Consider the following 21,446-nt stretch of genomic DNA (forward strand, 5'->3'; position numbering starts at 1 on the left):
CACAACTACTTTCTTAAGAGTAAACCTAGATCTCTTTTTTTGTTGTCTCCCTCCACCTCTGGACACTTAGGTAAGTGAGACACTTACAGTTGTCCCTGTGCCAGCCACACTGCTGGCACTGTCTCCGTGCCAGCACCCCTTCTCCTAAGTCCTTCTGTCCAGTGCAGTGGAGATATGAAGACACACATATGACCTCCTACCTAATGTTCTAGTTGGGACTAGGTCTGTCTGTCCATCCTCAGCCATTCCATGCTCCCTAGCCAGGCCACTGTTCCCTTGGTCACATTTCCCCATCTTACCTCACCAGATCCCGCTGGTCTTTGTAAAGCCCCCACCCCCACCCCCATGGAAGCCTTTCTCCTACCTAGCTTATCTTACACAGCTTGGCATGTACAATAACTCAGCTGGGCCTTTCCCGATGTGTTCTATTGTGGGCAGCCTCACCTTATTCATTACCCCCACAGCTCATTCAAAACCCATAATCTTTTGCTGTTTGTTTACTTCTTTATAACGTATTTCTTCCATGGCCTCTATCTCCACCAGAGTAATGATCACTTCTCTCCTACATATAATACATACAGTGCTGTTTGCCCAGTAGCCATTAATTAGAGGCTTGGTAACTCTTCAGGCAAGGATTAGACACTCAGTAACTGTGCACTGAAGGACTTCAAAAAAATTTTTTTGAAAAGAAAGGCCAATTTCATTGTTTTGTTTGTTTATTTTTGTTTTCTTTACGTTTTTTATTTTGTTTTGTTTATCTGTGGGTCTCAGTGACCTCCGCCAACCCAGCAAGTACAGGGTCCATGATCTGTATGAACCCCAATACACTCATGACCCTTGGGGAAGATGCTGAAGACAGTTTCGAAGATCGACCTACCCCTTCCAGCATAGCTCTGCAGAAGAATTCAGAGAGCTGTTTCCTGATTACCCCCATCCTGTTACTATGGTCAATGCCCAGCATGAGCCCACTGTGAGCAGGATCTAAGGCAACATCTCAAGGGTAGGGAGGGCCGCAGGGAATGGGAAGACGCCTGTTCTCTAAGAAGAGGAGCAAAACAGACTGAACAAAAACATGTAAAGCCTAAAGACCCCCAACCCATCAGTAGCTACAGAGCCAATTACCACAGTAATGGATAGACTGACAGGAGGGAGCACGGCCGCCAGCTTGGGCAGTGGAGGTGCATACCGAGTGACATTATAAGTATGAGACCGCCAAACCCCACAGAGAGGGGGAAATGCCAAGGGAATGTGACTGTCAGCTTGCCCACTCACACTGTTTCCTTCTGCTGCTGGCGCTCACACTTAACCTCCAAAACACACGCTTTGACAGGCAGAACTTTTGAAACATTGAGTTGGAGAGCTACATGTTTTTGCCTTTTTTTCCTTCAGCTTTGCCACGCCTTAAAAAATCAGCTCCCCAGTTTTTGTTTTGTTTTGTTTTTCAGTTGCTCTAAATTGAAGACTCATACATTCTAAATCAATGGAGTGAATACTTGCCCTGCCTGGGCAAAACACCCTAGTGGGTTTCGTGTGGTAATTTGACTTAGTGGAGCTGTGTGCTTCTTTTTAATTACATCATGCTTTAACTGGGTACCAGTGAAACTGCCTTCAGTGTTCTGAGGGTTGAGCTCTGTTGATTCCTAACGTGAGCGGAAGGCAGTCTGATTTCTCTACATCTCAGGATGACCAGAGCTGCTCCAGCAGCTACTCTCTCTTAAAATGCTTGCCTGTTTCCTGCACTCCAACCTTCCACGCAAGCTCCTGCGCTCTTGCCTAGGGCAGCCATCTCCCTCCATTAAGGCACATATGTGACAAGCCAGGCTGTCTGACAAGGTGCCCGCCCACTCAGTAGAGAGTGCATTTGGAATCTGGTGTTGTCAGCTTTCCTCTCTTCTTCTGTGGGATCCTTGGAGAACCACTGACTCCTTCCTGGAGACAATGCCAGAGACAGCTGTTAACTTTACTCTCAATGTTTCCTGTAGGGAGAATTTAAGGAGGGAAGTGGTTGTGATTGGAAAACCATCCCTACCAGTAACAGAGTTAAAAGAGGTGTTATCAGGGACCCTTGACTTCTATAACACAAACAATTTACACTTCAAGCAGCTATTGAATGGCTGCTGGGACCAGGTTTGACAATGATGCTACTAACTTTACCTGCTATATTTTAAACTAATTTCCTAAGATTTATTTTTTTTTCTTATGTGGTTTTAGTTCCTTTAGTTTAAATCATAACTTCCGTTTGAAGGGTTTTCTAACGGGCTGAAGCATGACCTTCCTGCCAGCAGGTCTCACTCTCTTCCCTTCCATCTCCCTTGCTGAAACTCTAGAGTCCATCCCCTCCCCCCCCTTCCCCCCCCCCCCCCCCGAGCTAGCCCCCAAGGTCTGTCTGTTCCCTTATTTGGCCACTTTGTTATACCTTACTGAAACACCAAGGTCCAGCTATGAAAACACCAAGGTTGAACAATGGAAACGATTTGTTTGGCTACACTGGAGACTTCCAATCAGGCTTTACCAACTCCTAACATAGACTTCCCCTTTTTCTCCTTAAAAACCACTCCTGCAGCCAGGCGGCGGTGGCGCACACCTTTAATCCCAGCACTCGGGAGGCAGAGGCAGGCGGATCTCTGAGTTCGAGGCCAGCCTGGTCTACAAGAGCTGGTTCCAGGACAGGCTCTAGAAACTACAGGGAAACCCTGTCTCGAAAAACAAAACAAAACAAAAAACAAACAAACAAAAAAAACACTCCTGCAGAAATCCTACAGAAATACCTGCCGCTGTCATTGCCGGATTCCCCCCACTTGCCCCTCTAGGGTAACAAATCTCCTTGGGACTGAGAATTTGGTGTCTGCATGTGTTCTGTGCCAACTCCCAACCCTTTCACCATTAATGGAACCAATTTCCAAAGTGTTCTTTAAGATTAAAGAAAATCCCAGAGAGTCCTGCTGGGGAGAGGGAGGAGAGATTGTAGGAAACAGGGTGGGGGTAGGAAGTGGGGGGAATGTAGGAGGTGTCAGGAGCACAGCAGAAAAACCCATAGAAACCACTAGCCTGGCTCATGGGAACTCATAGAGCCCAAACCAACCAGGTAGCCAGCGTGGGGCTGACCTAGGCCCTGTGCGTATATGTGGCAGTTGTGTAGCTTGGTCCATGTGTGGGATCCCTGGCAATGGGAGCAGAGGCCGTTCCTGGTGCTTTGACTGGCTCTTGGGAAGCGACTCTTCAGGCTGGATTGCTTTATCCAGCCTGAATATGGGGGAGATGCTTGGTCTAAAGGCAGCTTGATAGGTCATGCTTTGCTGGAGCCCATGGGAGGCCTGCTCCTTTCTGAGCCATTACAAAGGAGTGGATTGAGGGGTGAAGGAGAGGATGGGGAAGGGAGTAAAAGGAGAAGAGGGAGGGGAGACTGTGGTTGGGCTGTAAAATAAATATATTAATTAATAAAAATTAAAGAAAAGTCTGTCTGTGATAACCAAGGAACATAAACTAGGAGGAGGTTGCCAGAAATGTCAGGTGACCACACTAAGGTGAGCATCCAGAAATGGCAGGTGACCACACTAATGTGAGCATCCAGGAAGGGAGCAGTTATGTGTTGATCTTCCTCAAAGCATTTCCACATCTGTTGTGTTTCTATTTAAATACAAGTTGTACCGTATTGCACCTAACACTTGTCCCCTTAACCCCTATGTCCCCTTAACTATGGAATAAATCTTTACATTCACTTTATAATAGGAAAACTATGCGGCCTGTGTGACCTTGAAATCACAGGACCTGTGAGACAGGAGTAAGAAGACAGGAGCCATGGTGTCTGGGTTGCACAGAGAAATTCTGTCTTTAAACACAAAGTTAAAAGGTAATTACAAAAAAAAAAAAAGCATGAAGGAAGAAAAACCTTCTGCTGATTTCCTACAGTACTGAATACTGGTCGGTAACCCAAACTCAGAACAGCAATCACAATTTGGGGGTCAGAGGTAAACATAACCTGTTCTTGATGATCACTTCTAATCTCGAATCATATTACTTGACGCTATTTTCACACCTAGCCTGCTCTTTTAATTCCAAATTAACAGACAGGACATTACCCGCCCAAGTCCCCCATCATCCTGCCAAGTTCCACACATGATGATGCCAGCTGGAGATCTGAGACGAGGGTAGGTTCTTAGGTCAAGCTGTCTCTGGAGTATGGAAGTGCAGAGCTAGGGCTGGGGAGGTGTTTGGGGATGATCTTTTAATATCCTGACAGTTTTCTTAGAAAATGAGGAAGAAAACTACGGTTTTATATACTGCTTGAGTGTTGCTAAACACTACACATATGCTGGCACATTGAAAGACATGGGGCTGAGGTGGGGGAGGAATTTAGAGACATGGAGACAGGGCCCCCCCTTTCAGCAATCACGGACTTCCAGATGCTTTTCAAAATGCAAAAATGTTCCTCTAAAGTAGGATTTTAAATGGAATGAGGAAAATGTCCAAACTGAACAAAACTGCACGATGACTAAGAAGCAGTCTTTAAACTGACAGTGTCCATGACTGCTTCAACTGGGAGTATAACAGGGCTGGGATCTCACCGCTGGAACACAGCTAAACCTTGTCTGTCTCTGTGTGTACCCTGTGGAACCAGTCAATAGACCATGAATCCCAGGAACAAGGGGAGGACCCTTAGCCAGCAAGGAAGAAAAAAAAAAAAAACTACACTGAGATTTCATCTCAATCACATCAAAATACCAAACATCAAGAGAACAAGGGACAGTTAATGCTGGCGAGGACGTGAGGAAAGAAGCGTCATCCACTGATACTGGGAACGGAAACTTCAGCCACCAGGAAGGGAATTTCTCAGACAATTTTAAAACAGAACCCCACCATATAATCTGGCTCTACCACTTTTGGTCATTTCCCCAAAGGACCTTGTGCCCCACCACAGAGACACTCCTACATCCACGTTTATTGCTTTCTTCATGATAGCCAAGAAATTGAACCAACCTAGATGTCTTTCAACAAACAGCTGAATGAAGAAAACGGGGTATGTATATATGATGGAATTTTGTTCATCTCCAAAGAAAATGTAATCATGACATCTGCAGGGAAACAAATGGAATTAGATATCATTATGTCAAGAAAAATAAGCTTGACTCAGAAAGATGAATACTACGTGTTTTCTCTCATATGCACCCTAGATTTTAATATATATGAATGTGTGTGTGTGCGCGTGCGCGTGCATGTGTATGGGGGGTGTGCTGTAATGCTGGAAATTGGACAACAGTAGGAAAAAGAGAAACCTTAAGGAGGAAAAGAAGGTGACAGAAAATATGTGATTTGACATATGTACAGAAGAGGTAGGGTGGAAGGGGGCCAGTAGGAAGTGGGACAGAGGCACAGGAGAGGAAGTAAGAAGGAAAGACTAAGGGACAAAGAATGGATGAAAATGACATAATGAGCCCATTACTTTGTATGCTAGTTTAAAACAAACAGTTTGTTTGTTTCTCAAAAGGGATGGTTAGTGCCTCTGCACTTTTCCCCAGCAGTGTCTGCTAGGAGGATGCTCTCACAGTTTCTAAGCAGTTCAAAGGCAGCAGCACCCCCTGCTGCTCCTCACAGGGCTGCCCTGGGCATCCTTTTCTAGTGGGCGTTTGTACCCAGTACTCCGAAAGACCTTCTTCTGTGTGATACAGGTTTGATCTGCCTTCCCAGGAGTCTGTTTCATAGGCGATTTGTTACTTGTGAAATAGATGTCATTGGTTTGGGGGAAGGAAGGGAGGGTTTTACTGAAGTCCCTTTAACAGTTTTTATCAGCGACTATTTTGTTCAAAAGTGGGGAGAGGAGCGTCATGTTTCATGACAATGATGATAAGAACAGCGGAAGGAAGAGTGGTAATCTAAGCCATGCTGCACCAAACCCAAAACACCAGGTATTGTGCTTTACATGTGGAACTTGAATTCATTCCTTCTACCACTTTGTAACATACATTAATATCCCTATCTCACAGACACGGAGACTGAGTCCCACAGCCAGTAAGCCAATGTCTCAACAGCCACATGTAATAAAAAAATCTGATGTAATTCTGTCAGACACTAAACCTTTGCTGCAAGCAACTCCATTAAACTCCTATTGCAGTATCTGTTGAATTAACCTATTTAGCCTTGAGTCAGGCATTATTAAATGTTGCATTATGTTATCAGAAATAGAAATCATTTGCCGAGTTTATAGAGAGAGTCACAGAACATTAGAAGTAGTAGAAACTCTTTAGTGTAATCTAATTTCAAGTTTGTTATTATAGAGACAAGAAAATTATTTTGAAGAGGGTTAGGTAATTTCCTCAAGGTCAAGCTGGCTGGATAATAGCTCAGCCGAGACAAAAGAACCCGGCTCTGCACCCCATTCCAGTGCACTTCACCTCCACATGTTGCTACAGAGGAAGATGAGCTTGTCAGGCCGGGGAAACAGTGCTCATCTCAGAGATGTGAAGAACCCAGGGATGCCAAAGTTCAGGTTCTGCCCTTTGACGCAGTCTCCCCCAAATCACGCTTTATCTTGTGATTTCTTTTTCCTCTCACATAATTCCTCTGGAGTTAATTAGTTGCAGGATTCATCCTAAAACTTAATCAAGACAAGAAGCCACATAAATAGCTGCCTTGTATTGTTAAGCTTCTAGCCAGATGCATTTTTCTCCTGGGTCTATACCTTATTTCCAGCCCAGTGGTATATGCTGGGTAAAATTAAATAGAACAAACAAATTTTCCACATTTTACATGGCTGAATCTAGTGAATAGAATAAACTTGGCCATAAGCAGAGTTTCTTTTCTTTCTATGGCATCCCAGAATCCAGCCTTCCCTCCTCCCCACAGTTGGGCTGCTTCACAGCCCAGTACTTTTCCGTTACCTCCTGGCGTTAGCTACTTTATATGCTACTGAGACAAAAACACATGGCAAAAGCAACTTAATAAAGGAAGTTCTGTTTGGCTCACAGTTTGAGCACACAGGTCATCGTGGTAGGGAGGTTATGGAGGCAGGACCTTGAGGGGACTGATTGCCACAGAGTCAGAAAGCAGAGAGAAATACAAGCCGATGCTCAGCTGACTTTGCACTTTCTATTCAGTCTAGAACCTCAACCAGTAGAAACGTACCCCCTCATTTAGAGTGGGTTTCCCTATCTTGATTAATATAATCTAGAAAATACCTCACTGGTATGGTCCTGAAGGATTTTAGGTCTTATTATATTGACAGTCAGTATTAATGACTACACTCCTAATATGCACTGCCTTATTCTAGGAGCTACACAAACAAGAAAGGCTATATGACTGTTGTTGCATCTGCCTATATTATTTTCCTCTCAGGTCTTCAAAACGTATTTTAAAATTTTTTTATGTGCACAAATGCCTTTCCTGCATATGAAGAGCATGCCTGTGGTGCCCCAGGAGCCAGAAGAGAGCAATGGTTCCCTGGAACTGGAGTTAAAGATGGTTGAGGCACCACACGGGTGCCTGGAAGGAAACTGTGCTCCTCTGCAAAAGGAGCAAGTTCTTGTAACCGCTCAGCCATCTCTCCAGCTCCTCCACATAAGTTGTGACAGGGCCACCTCCATCTTCTCTTCCAGGTGTCAGCTTAGACTCAGCCCTCACCATCATCGCTGGGTGATTCTCGGTGCCTGCCAGCTTCATGTATTAGCAATTTTCCAGTCAGCCTCACGTACCTCATCTACTTGTAGCCTCTTCATAGTGTCTATTTCTGAGCAAGATGATTGCCTTCATTCAGTTACTGCTTGCTTATTTTCTTTTGTCTCTAGGATACAAACTCCATAATGGTAGATTTTTTTCTTCTGCGTCATTTATCATATACACAGCACCTAGACCAACATCTGAACAGAGAGAAGCTACTGAAGAAATAGAAGGCTAAACCCCTAATCTCGTTCTTGGAGATTAACCACCCAAACTGCAGAATCATTTACATATTTGTAGAAACTGAAAATGACCCAGAATACAATTCTAGTGACTAATCTTGATGGTCAGTTTGAAGACATTAAAACATTAAAAAATAAACAAACCACTGGGTATGTATGTGATGAATCATCTAGATTAGGTTAGCCAGGGTGGGAAAGCTCACCCTGAATGTGTGATAGCATTCCATTGGCTGGGGTAGCAAATGTAATAAGGGGAGCATGAACTGGGTACCAACATTGATCCTGCTTTTGCTTCCTGACTATGGACACAATGGGAATGGCTACTTTCTGCCCCTGCCTCTATACCTTCCCTGCCATGGCAGATTATATCATCTGTAAAGCGGGGCCCAAATAAACCCCTTCTTAACCTGCCTTTGTCAGACTCGGTCACAGTCTGAGATCAGTAGCTAATACAACAGCAAATCAATTATAAGACTATTTGAAAAATAGGCTGCTTTCCTATTGCCAGATCTAGACACCAGAGTTATCCTATGAACCAAAATGCTATCCAGGTTAAAATATTAAATTCTTTGACAATCTGTGGTTCTCAGAGGGGGAAGAAAAGAAGAAATAAAGAAGGCCATCTTTCTGCAGTATGGTTTCAAGCAATCTACAAAGAGTTTTCTTGAGACAGTAAGAAGAAGACCATGTAGCCTAGGTACTAAGCTAAGTACTTCTAATCCTGGCTGTTGTATAGTTCTAGTTCCTTTCAATGTCAGGGTGCTTAAAATGATCCGGTGTTGCAAACCAGCTGCTTCTGCACACAAGCCCCATAGCCAAAGGCTTAAGCAGAGCAAATTCTCTGTCCAAGGTTAGCCCCTCTAGCCAGCACCACTACTTTGTAGAAAGGATACCGGGAGAGAACCCTGGAGGGTAGCAGGGCTGAGGTTTGCTTTGTACAATGGTGAAAGAACATTCTGCTTATTGATCTTTGAGAAAGTATACACAATGTATTTCTGGGATGACCAGCTTTGGTAACCTCTGAGAGCTTGCTTTAGAAATCTAGCATCTGAGGCCCCACCCGTATTTACTGAGTCACTTTCCATCTCAATGAGATCCTATGCGATGCTTGTATAGTGTGGGACAATTCTATATTCTGTCAATTATACTTTAAATAAATGCTGATTGGCTGGTAGCCAGGCAGGAAGTATAGGCAGGAAAACCAGACAGGAAGTAGAGGTGGGGCAATGAAAACAGGAGTATTCTGGGAAGAAGGAAGCTTTTTCTGCAGTCCTGCCCAGACCACGAAAGAAGCAAGATGCGACCTGCCCCGCTGAAAAAGGTACTGAGCCCCATATGGCTAACATAGATAAGAATAATGGGTTAATGTAAGTTATAAGAGCTAATACGAAGCCTGAGCTAATGGGCCAATCAGTTTATAACCTAATGTAGACTCTCTGTGTGATTTTCTTTGGAGGCTTACCGGCTGTGGGAACTGGGCAGGACATAAACCCCAACAAGCAGCCTACTCCTCATGTTACACATGTGCACATTAAATTTTGAGAATCATTGCTGGGGGCGGGGAACTCTAATACTGGAGATCATGAGGGAAAAACAAATTACCCAAATCCAGAAAACTGAAAGGGATTGATAGTACATCCACCATGTACCTACCAAGACTGGGCATCTGGCCCTGGTGGATTGATCTTAGACCAATGTTCTGGCTTCGGGGATTTCCTGACTCCACCTTAAATCCTGCTTTTGTGTTGTGTACTTTTAGGTAAAATGCATGAAGTCATTTTTAGTATATGTCAGTGATTAGATTCTCTCTCTCTCTCTCTCTCTCTCTCTCTCTCTCTCTCTGTGTGTGTGTGTGTGTGTGTGTGTGTGTGTGTGTGTGTGTTTTGGGACCACAGGTCAACTTTAGATGCCATTTTCCTCCTCGTCTTCCGAGTCTTTACTGGCCAGCAATGCATCAGCTGGTTAGGCCAGTTGACCAGCAAGCTCTAGAGCTCTTGTTCATCCTCTTCAGTACTGTGACACGTATGTGCCATCGCATCCTGCTCTTTTTCTAATTTTGTTTTTATAATTTTAAATATGGGTTCTGAGGATTGAACTCTGGTCTTCCCACTTGTTTGAAAGTGCTTTATCAAGTCAACTATCTCCCTGGCCCTGTAGTCATATCTTCTAATCCTGACTTACTACTCATTGGTTCTGTGACTATATGCAAATTACTGAAGTTCTGATAGATTTTCTTTCTACATACTGGGAAGGGTGGGACTTAAGTCTGCTAGAAAATTAAATGAGAAAAGCTATGTTATGTGCATATCACTTATTTGGTTTAGAAAAAGCATTCTAAACAGTCATTTTGGGGAAAATTATTCTTACTAACTTCCTCCCTTAACCTATAGATCCAGTGTACCCTGGACCATTGCATCAGAACCTAGGGAGCCAAAGGTTCAAACTCAAAGAAATGTTTTGGAAAGCTTAGCCTCTTGCAAAAGCTCTGCCTATGGCATAGCCATGCTTAGCTCTGGCAGCTCCTTCTTCAAACCTCTGATGCCACAGAACAGCATAATTTTCCTGGTCCCTTCTCCGCTTACTGCAGGGCTTTACGTGTATGAGATCCTTAGCAAACATTTGCCAAATGACTAAATGAATCATTTAGAGAAAATAGCCACACAACACCATAATTGCTTTGCTACTTGAATGCTAACTTCGTTGTTGCAAATATATATACAGAAAAAGCCTTTGGAGCTGGTTTGCAACCCAAGGGTCATAAAACAAAACATTGCGCAAAATTTAATGATGTACTTTTCATCGGATTTCTGTAAGTTTGTGTCTCTTTAACCTGATTATATTTTTAAGGCGTGAGTTGCAATCTGCGAAGTTAACCTGAAAACCATACCTGGCCGAAATAGATGAGCCTAGAACTCAGCTGACCAGTGCTATCGGCTAAGCACTGAGGCAGTGGCTGTTTTTGTGACAGTTGTAGCAGAAGTCTGTTATCCTGGGAAAGGGACCAGCTGAGTCAGTCCAAGATCAAGGCACACAAAAGCAAAGCAGTCCTAAGTGGTGGGGATACAATGCCACATAGGTGGCTCACTCCCTTCTTTGTCTCTAATCTAACTGCTGATGACTTAGAACCAGAGATCACAGGATGAGACCAACTCTCAGCTGAGTCTCAGAGGAAGATGAAGACAGGCAGCGTGCTCAACTTTCCCCAGGGGCGGGAGGCAGCTGAATAGATCCTGGTGTGCACGGTGGACTAGCAGTCACAGCAGGGAGGACACCCTTGCTTATTACAGTTCCTCAGCTGGATGTGCAGCAAAAGCACTGGTCAGGACGGCAACGGTCAAAGGTCACAACGAGTGATATTGGAAATGAAACAGGAGGAAAGAAAGGCCTGGGGGAACCTGTCCTGAGCACAGCATTAGAAAATAAAAGAAAGGAGCTGCCTTAGTGTGTGAGTAGGGGATTAAGGTTAAGTCTGTGCAGGATTTGTTTGAGGAAGAAGCACTGTTTCTTGATCATTTTTCTGAGGCTTACAGATGTATAGATTTTTTTTTCTGTTTCTTCTGAAGTGAGGGAAGGTAAAAGACTCATTCTTTGACCAGACTGTGGGAGCTAATTGTATACCAGACACTCCCATGGGGGTGAGGACTTAGAAACTAATAAAATGTAGTCGCAGTGCTTTGTATTTCCTCCCAGACTTCTGGCCAATGTTCAGGTTTGTTTTTTGTTTTTTTATCCCTTTTCCTTTTTGGGGTGTGTGTGTCATTTTATATTTTTCATTCAGAGTCTTACATAATTCAGGCTGACTTTAAACTCATTGGGTAGCTGAGGATGACCTTGCACCTCTAATCCTCCCATCCCCACTTCTCAGATGCTGAGGGCACAGCCATGCCAAAACTGAGCTATGTGTAGAAACGCTGTGTGTCTTGCTTTTGTAGGTTCATTTTATGAGTGTTCACTCAGATAGCAGAAACTTTTCAGAAAATATGTTTTAATCTTTAGAAGAATTTGTTATAGAAGAGGCGCATGCTTGTTGTAGGAAAAGAAATACGGAAGTTCTCAGTAGAAAACAACAAAATTCTTTTATACTACCACTAATTAATCTTGGAGCAAACAACCAGACAATCTGCTCTTCTATATAAAGTAAATTTGAGATTACATATGTATTTTCTCTACATATTATTTACATGTGTATGTGTGTGAATTTATATATATAGAGATAGAGAGATAGATATCCCTCTCCATATGTATCCATATTTAGAGAGGTATCTATCTATCTATCTATCTATCTATCTATCTATCTATCTATCTATCTCCAGATAGAGAAAGAAAGACACACACACACACAGAGTGAGAGAGAGAGAGAGAGAGAGAGAGAGAGAGAGAGATTAGATTCTAATTCATCTCTTCTACAATTTGTTCATTTATAATGGTGAGGAATAGAAACTCCAGTTGTATAGACAGTTGTTGTGGAATATTGCTTTAACTAGGCAAAGATGTGTTACATTTGCTCATGTTGCATTTGTTTATGTAAAGGTGTGTTGCATTTGTTTTGCTACATTTATTTAATTATGTAAAGATGCGTCACTTTTTCAGCTTGCCTGCCTAAGGCACCTGATTGATCTAATAAAAAGCTGAATGGCCAATAGCTAGGCAGTAGTTGAATAGATGGACTGTCAGGAATGGAGAAGAAGTAGGAGGAATACTAGGGAAGGGAGAAGAGAATAAGGGAGACAGAGAGGGAAATGGCTGGGGCTATGGGCAACTGCCAGCCAGCAACCCTGAGTAGGACATACATAATGAAAGAAAGGTAAAAAGCCCCAAGGGTAAAAAAGCATAGGTGAAGAGAAACAGGCAGGTAAGAGCTATATATAAGATAGTATAAGAGATAGTGGGACAAGCATAAGATAAGGCCAAGCATTCATTACTAATAATAAGTCTCTGTCATGATTTGGGAGCTGGATGGTGGCCCAAAAGAAAGCCTGCTACAGACAGGAAGCTGGTAGTAATGTCTGTCTTCTTGCCTCTGGTGAGTAGACTACCAGGAAATAAGGTCAGGGAAAGGATTTGTTTCTCATTTTATTCTGTTTTATGCACTTTGACTATTTTAAGCAAGTACACTTGAAATTAAAAATAGCGCCGCCAAGGGCATCGTTATGGGAGACAATCCCGCATGGAAATGACAGCACAGGGGCATGTGAAGAACGCTGCAGAGAATCCGCAAAGCCTGACAGAAGCAGGAAGTGGGCTGCCAAGAACTGTGCCTGGAGTCAGGGAGGCCTTGTGAGAATGGGGTCCCTCTAGTTAGTTCTTGTCAAGTGCTTGGGAGATCCAGAATGGTAGTCAAGATTGGGTTGATGTGCTATTCAGGCCTGAAGAGCTTCAGTGCCAACCAGGGAGAGCTTGGACCCCGGGAAGCTCTTGCTTGGCCCACTGAGACTGGATCTGGACTGCTGCCTCCCAGAACTGGAAGAGGGTGAATTATGTTAAGGTGTCAGGACTGTGTCATTTGTTACAGCAGCCACAGGAACCTGATACAGGGAGGGAAGTTGTACTTCTCGTGCTGAGACAGCAGGAGCCAATAAGCATATAGCATCAAGCTGAGGAGCAATGCCACTAAATTGCATTTTTAAAAGGTAACAGATGGTGTCTTTTAGAATGCAGTGAGATGGCAGGAAACAGAAGCAAAGGAGTTACAGGAGGAAACCATTTAAATGGTGTTCTTATTGATATAGAAGCTATACAGATTTATGGATACAGCATGATGTTTTGACTGATGCGTATTATGTATGTGCTTGATGTATGTTTGATGTGATAATCAAAGCAAGGTGATTAGTATATCCATCACCTTAAATTTTGATCACTTATTCAGGATGAATACACTCAAATGTTCTCTTCTAGCTGCTGAGAAAATGATAACACTACAGTTAACTATATTCACCCTACTGTGCAATGCATATCAGGACTTAATTCCTGCTATTACAGCACAGTATATACCAGTCTCTCACTCTTTCTCTCCCCGCCCCCTTTATTCTCTTCAATCTGAATTTTTGCCATACCAATTGGTATTGTAAACTCAGCCTTGAGGAAATGCAAAAGAGGAGGCCTGTGTTGAGAAAATATCTAGCTGGGGAAGAGGTCATAACTTCATATGGTTGAATGCAAAGGATCAGAAGTACCAAGACTCTCTCCACTTTAATTTTTGTGCCTTACATGGGTTCAGAATCTAGTGGCCACAGGGAAGCCAGATATTGGTCACTGGGGCATCTAGAGAAAACGTAGGTATTAATCTTGACTTGAATATTCAGTGGCAATGAAGTGCCAATTCTTGCAGGAAAGAATGATTCTGGGGTGGGAGCTGAGGATCCAGATGGAACTCACCCAACATGGGCAAAGAAGGAAGCAATAGCAAAGATGAAGTGAGGCTGGAAAGGTGACTCGTTGGGTAAGAGCATCTGCTGCTTTTCCAGAGGACTGGAGCTCAGTGCCTAGCATCCAAATCTGGTGGCTCACACTCATAACCACCAGCAACTCCCGCTCCAGACAATCTGATGTTCTTTCTTTGATACTTTGGCACTGTTACACCTCTGCCCCACCCCAAACATACACACACACACACACACACACACACACACACACAGAGAGAGAGAGAGGGGGGGGAGGGAGAGGGAGAGAGATAAAGAGAGACAGAGAGAGAAAGAGAGAGAGAGAGAAAGAGAGAGAGAGAGAGAGATTGAGGGAAGGAGGAAGAGAGGAAGAGAGGGAGAATGGGAGGGAGAGAGGGAGGGAATAAAATAAATCTTCCAAGAAACAAAAGCTTTGCATGCTCCTTATATGCAAATGATTCCTTTAAGGGGTGAGGGCAAAGAGGATAAAACTAAAGGTTAAGGACATAGGAAGAGAATATGAAAAGAACAGCAATAGGAACATAGTGGGAAGAGACAAGTTTTAAGGAGAGGCATGATGATAGAGAAATCTATAGATAAGATAGATGGAGTGGTCATAGAATAAATGCTAGTGACACTGATTAAAAAGTCCTTGATTGCCGGGCGGTGGTGGCGCACGCCTTTAATCCCAGCACTCGGGAGGCAGAGGCAGGCGGATCTCTGAGTTCGAGGCCAGCCTGGTCTACAAGAGCTAGTTCCAGGACAGGCTCTAGAAACTACAGGGAAACCCTGTCTCGAAAAACAAAAAACAAACAAACAAAAAAAAAAAAGTCCTTGATTTTCTCCTCCTTCAGTGCTGTTTTAAAAAAACAACTGGAAGAGTGGAAATGAAGTCAATGAGAGGAAGCAGAGGAATGACAGGAAAACTCTTAAGAAACTTATTGAGAATGTATTTAAAGTAAACAGTGGTTAAAACGCAGGGGAGTCACATTTATGAGAAGATGAGCTTTCAAAGACTCAGCATTAGGAAAGGAAGAATTCAGTGGCTGCAGAGATTGTAAAGGTGTAAAAGAACATAATTAACAAGCAAAAGGTAAGGTGGCCCAAGACAGCTGGGAGCCAAAACACAGGTGGAGAGGTTGGTCTGAAACGGGAAGACTGTCCTGTTTTCTGGGCTCAAGGGTAAAGGATGATGAGATGAGACACAAGCATCTTTAGAGATTTATATATGGGGACAAAAGCTACTGGAAAGTCTATTTATAATTGTGTTCTTTTTGTGAAAAAGAGAGAAACAAAGGGAGAAGAAAGTGATCAACGTTAATTTTAGATATAAGAAATGGAGGCATATTTTTTCCTATGGGTTTCCAAAAGATTCATGTAGAGATATTTAATCCAAAACGGTACCATGAGAAGTAAAGACTGCAAGCAGAGCCGCCCTCTAAGATCTGGCCTAAAACACGCATCTCTAAGTCATCATCGGTCCTTTGTGAGTAACGCTGAGGCTACAGCGATGCCCACGTGTCCTGATCAGAAGGGCTTTCATACCCATGCCAACCACCACTATCACCACTGGCAACAACTGCAAGAAGCAATAGCAACAACAGGAATGGCAACAAATGATTGTGTTTTAGAGTGAAGGGAGATCGATGCCCCAGTTTAAAATTAAGAACCCAGGCCTGGAGGGATGGCTCAGCCATTACAGGCTAGGCTCACAAACAAAAAAATTAAGAACCCAAACAAACGACAAAACAGATGAATCCTGCAGCTCCCAGAGAAGTCTAAAGAATGGGGGACTGCAGGGTGAACATGGGCAGTGGCCCATCGCAACATCTTGCAAGTTAGGCATAGCTGAAGTAAGCTAAAATAATTAAATACTTTTAAATGTAAATACCAAGCAGGAAGCTACATAGATCATATTTCTTTAAATTCAAGTCAACAGTTGGATTGTGGGATAGCTGCATCCTGAGTGGCAAAAGAGGCTTCCCATCAAGGGAAACAAGGGGCCATGCCAAGGCTTTAACAAATCTCCCTACTGGGCTCAGTTTCTCTTTAAGGACAGTACTGTGTCTGGAGAAAGCATCATGTAGAGTCAGGAGCTTGGAGCAAGGTCAGGCATTCATCTCCCAGAAATCCCAGGTTTTGGCAATCCCTGAGCCCCTGGCAGGCGGGAAGAGCAATGGATTCAGCCTTGTGATCCAGTCCCTGGGCTCTGGAACGGAGACTTCAGAGAGTTTCGCCAGCTGGAACTGATCTTATCTACATTCACTTACATTACACTGTTCTCTTGGCAAATTGCATTCAGAATATTGTTCAGATTCCAAAGTTTGAGAAGCCTGAGGTTGAAGCCTCTATGACTTCGGAGGACTCTGGTTTAGGGGGATATTCCTACAGCCACTGTGACTCAGAGATTAATCTATTGGTCCTGAAGAAAGAAGCCAGCCAGAGGGAGAGCCATCATAATTCTGCATCCTGTTGAACAAGGCAATTGGGGGGTTGTATGGAGCTCACAGAAACAAGAACACTCAGGCTACAGACATAATTATTCTTTTGGTAGCACTGTTGATGGTAAAGGGGCTTCAGACTCAAAGAAAGTTTTGATTCACAATCGATAAGATGTCCCATTTCTTGAATTTCACTGTGTCATTTCAAGACTTCCCCCAAGTTAGCAGCTTGCACATCCATAACTAGCTCTCATCAGAATACCATGCAGATTGGATCAGGAGGAAGTCCGAGAATGGCAATGCTAAATCCGTCTTGATATGACTAAAAATACTTAGGATGGCACCACTACTGTACAGCAAAGGGGCTTCCGGTCAGTCACTTGCTGTTCAGATAGTGGGAACAAAGATTTATTTTTAAGTCTGCCACCCAACACTTAAGACAGTTCTTCAAAACACAAATCAATAGGGAAAATGGAAAATAAACCTAAGTATAGTGCAAACTAGAATGAGAAGGGACTTAGTCTGTCATTCCCGTGAGAGGTTAAGAGGCAGTGTGTTGGTGTTGCTGTGGGTAAATGGACTGGAACCTTCTCTTCCTTCCCTCCTATTTCATAGCAGCAGCATGGATGGCATCTGTCACCTTTTAGTGGTTGGCACACTATATAGTATATATAGAATAAAACTCTATAGTAACTAACACAATGAGCACATACTTGTGGTCTCATCCTCCTTCATCTAATATCCTCATTTTGAGATTTGAGTTTAGCAAACTGACCTTAGAAATTTCACAGATAAGCACACAGAACTGGGGGAACTATGAATTAATCTTTTACAGGTTGCTGTTGCAAGGTGATCGTCCTTGCACAGGTGTAGAATTTGCCATTGAGCCACCCACTCACCTTTACTGATATCTTCATATTCCAGCCAGAGTCGCCGTTGAACTTGCTTGTTTGGGTACCATATAGAACAGGATTCCTCAAAGCCATAGACAGCTTCCTGGATGTAATGGTTGCCAAACTGATCCAAGAAGGCCACGAAATCTGCACGAGATGTGGCCCCATCCAAGGAGTGGAGTGCATTGCTGAAGGCTGTGGGAGAACATCACCCAGGAATAAACAAACAAGGATGGGAACTCAGAGATTAGGTACATGGATTCCTAGGCAGCCTGGTCCTAAATGTGACCATGTGACTGACCTCAAGCGATGTTTGAGAGCTAGCTAGGAATAATATGATGTGTTTCTGTTTAACTGAAATACAAGTTTCTGTTCCTAAATAGGTATCTTTTCAAGGATGTTGATTGTGTTGTTAATTTTAGGCAAGTTAAGCAGAGGAGTGCAAATCCTAACTCTTGCCATCATTAAGTAAATGGCTTTGTGTCCCCTAAAACTGCAGTGCATGACATTAAATCAATTTAGTCAGTTTAATTAATAGCATTTTAAAAATAGAAAGAGAATAGCATAGTCTAAAATAGAAACATAAATACTAGCAAGGAATATTCCACATCATAAGATGAAGTATTGTTTTATGATGTATGTATCATGTGGATGTGGGTGTATGAAGCACAGGGTCATAAAATAAAATATATCTCGTGGATAGAGACTGTGATGGCTAATACTGTCAACTTGACACAAACCTAGATATAAAGAAGAAGAAAAAATTCTAATTGAGTGAATGTCTTCATAAGATTTGCCTATAGGCAAGTCTGTTGGGCATTTTCTTGATTAATGGTTGATTTGGGATGACCTAGCCCACTGTGGGTGGTGTCAAGCCTAGGCAGGAGGGTTTGAGTTTTATAAGAAAATGGTATGAAAAAGCCATCAAGGATCAAGTTAGTTCATGGCTTTCCTTCATGACTTCTGCTTCAGTTCCTCCCTGGAGTTCCTGTTTCAGCTTTCTTCAGTGACAAACTGTTAATGGGAAAGTGTAAGAAAAAAACCCTCTTTCCTCCTAGAGTTGCTTTTGTTACCAAAAAAACTTTGATAGGCCCGTGGTAATAGAAAGATCTGAGTGATTGACCCCTGCAATGCCCAATATCTGTGCTAGGTGCAAACTGAGTATTTGGGTGGAGTAACTCCCACCCATGGTTTTGAGAGTGAAGAGTGACTTCATTTTCTACATAGTCTGTTTTTGAGGTTTCCTTCAGCACAGTCCTCATTCCAATCCCTTCTCACTAAGAAATCTGTCAAAGAAAAAAGTCAAATTTTTAGATCTTTTGAACCCTGCAGAAATGTTCTAAAAAGTTTGCAGTATGGGCTGGAGAGATGGCTCAGAGGTTAAGAGCACAGGCTGTTCTTCCAGAGGACCTGAGTTCAATTCCCAGCAACCACATGATGGCTCACAACAATCTGTAATGAGATCTGGTGCCCTCCAAGCCAGAACACTGTATGTATAATTAAAAAAAAAGTTTGCAGCAATGTTGTGTCAAATAAGAATGTTCTAGAACTCTATATTTTTCCAGTTCATGAAGCAGTATTTTTTTATGAGTATAGGCTTCATTTTTCAGTATAATTCTTTATGGCCAATTACCTTTCTTCTACTGACCCTGAGATACCCCTTTCTGTCTGCTGACTCTAAGTTTTAAGTTTAGAAGTCATAACTCCTTAAATTATTAAAGTATATATGTATTTTTAAATATCATTAAATTCTATATAATATACACTATTATATGTAGTTAAAGATATATTTCTCTGTTGCTTTCTATTACACTGTTTAGGATATATGTTGTTTTCTTTTTTTCCTTCTTCCCTCTTTCTAGCTCCCTTTTCTTCAGGTCATCATATGAAATCTTTCAATCGTGTTTTTGTTCTTTCAAATGTTTTTTCTGACAATTTATTCAAAGTCTACTTTTAAAAAATACTCTGGTAATATTGGATAACCCCAGGAAAAAAAAATGATATTTTCATTGGTTCCAGTCTTGCCTCTTCTATAGTATAGGATACCCCTTCCAATTTAATCTGTTCTTAAAAAAAGAATCTCTTTCTATCCATTTGCCCAGAAGAGTGAATCTGAGTGCATTGGCTGTGTAGCTCATGCAGTGGCTGTGTGCTATGCTGCTTCTGCAATACTGAGCTGAAGGATCCCTTTGGAAAAGAATCCCCAGGACTGGGGGAAGGCGGAGGTGAGGGCTTGCTGTAATGTTTGCTCACCCTGAGAGACGGCTGCTTGATTGAGTTTGATGTGGTACATCACAGACCGAACCTTCCAGTGTTGTAGTACAGGGTATCCAGACACTTCACTGAAGTTCACCATTCCTAGGGACAGAGGAGACAAAAGGTCAGCATGTGAGGCTGACTCACAAGTACCAGGTTGAAAAGCATGCCCCAGTTCAATTAAGCTAAGGATGTACTGGTGAGGAAATTAGGAAGTGCTCTTTGATGAAGAGACTCTCTCAAAGCCTAGCTGCAACAACCATGGCCTATTGAATTCTTGCTTTCTGTCAGGCATTTTGCTAAGCACTTTGCATATGTTAAGCCGTTTGATCCTTGGGCTATAGGTGTTAACATCTGCACCTGCGGAGTGAAGACACTGAGACCCGGAGTGCTTATATGCCAAGTCCCCAAGAGACTAGGCAAGACAGGGTGGGGTCCCAAACGTGCCTGAACCCAGAGCCAGGCTCCTTACTCATTCTGTTGTAATATCCAAACAATACATTTATAGTCAACTCTAGACTTACTGTAAGGCCTGATTTTTAGTCTCTTTTACTATTTGTAGCAATTGACTCAGCCAACACATTCTGTAACATTGATTTTTCTGTCTCAATTAACTGATTTATATTTGGTATTTACACTTTAATTATCCCGAGACTGATAATGCTTATTTCTCTTTTACCAGAAGGGACACTGCTAGGGTAACTAAGTCATTAAAGGGTAGTGACAGCCAAATAGCGAGTGCCACCTATATGTCAGGCAATAGGATACACATTTAAGGTTCACCTTTACCTATGAGAAAACCCAGGTTCTGAGAAGCTAAGTCTGTTGTCCAAGGTCCTTTGAGTTCATGCCTCCCAAGGGCCTTTGCACATTCTCAATGGCCTGCTGTTCCTTAAGAGCTGAAAGAGTTCCCTTATTTGAATTCCAGTCAATTCTATAAATATATAATTCTACAGAAACAAAATAAATAAGCTACAGGAAATAAAATAAAGACGTCCCAAGTTTGTAAAAAAAAAAAACCAAGCAATTTTAACTTCATTTCTGTGTCTAACATTTTATACACGCACACACATTATACATGCATATATGCTACAGAAATGTATATGTGCACTTATACATGTGCATATATGTACACGTGCACAGTACATAAAGGAAGTGTGTGTGTATATATATACATATTATACAGGATGTATAGACTGTGCGTGCACAAATATGGCAATGGAGCAGACAAACACAGTCAATTCTTCAACCCTTTTGGCTTTGCTTTTTGAAACTAAATCAACGAACTTAATACCCAAACTGAATGAAGAGTGGGCAGGATTAATTAGCTGCTTGTCAACTCTGATCAAATTAGGTGAGTAATTACCAAATTTCCTTTTCTCTGTGAATCATATGCGAATAATTATTGGTAAGGTAAAAAGAAGAAAGGTCAAGAAAAGTTGCTTGGTGAAGCAATTGCTAAAATTTTAGCTCAGGTAATCAAGAGAAGCTTCAGGTGATAAAGAGATTTTTCACTAGTTCCCTTTAAGTGTTCATCTTTCAAGGTATGAGTTCTGTGATGACAGCCATATGACTGCACACTTT

General features: G+C 42.5%; 1 protein-coding gene across 2 annotated transcripts in view; it reads right to left on the reverse strand.

Moving 5' to 3' along the window:
- The window catches only part of Astn1 (astrotactin 1), a 324,573-nt gene that overhangs the window by 54,025 nt on the left and 249,102 nt on the right, over window positions 1-21,446 (reverse strand). For both annotated transcript variants that reach the window (XM_038349589.1, XM_038349588.1), the window contains exons 15-16: window positions 19,860-19,964; window positions 17,613-17,801 (exon numbers count right to left, since the gene is read on the reverse strand). In XM_038349589.1, coding sequence (XP_038205517.1) covers window positions 17,613-17,801; window positions 19,860-19,964 — 294 coding nt within the window. The remainder of the gene's footprint in view (window positions 1-17,612; window positions 17,802-19,859; window positions 19,965-21,446) is intronic.

Source organism: Arvicola amphibius, chromosome 12 (genome assembly GCF_903992535.2).
Source record: "Arvicola amphibius chromosome 12, mArvAmp1.2, whole genome shotgun sequence".
NCBI classification, from domain to species: domain Eukaryota; kingdom Metazoa; phylum Chordata; class Mammalia; order Rodentia; family Cricetidae; genus Arvicola; species Arvicola amphibius.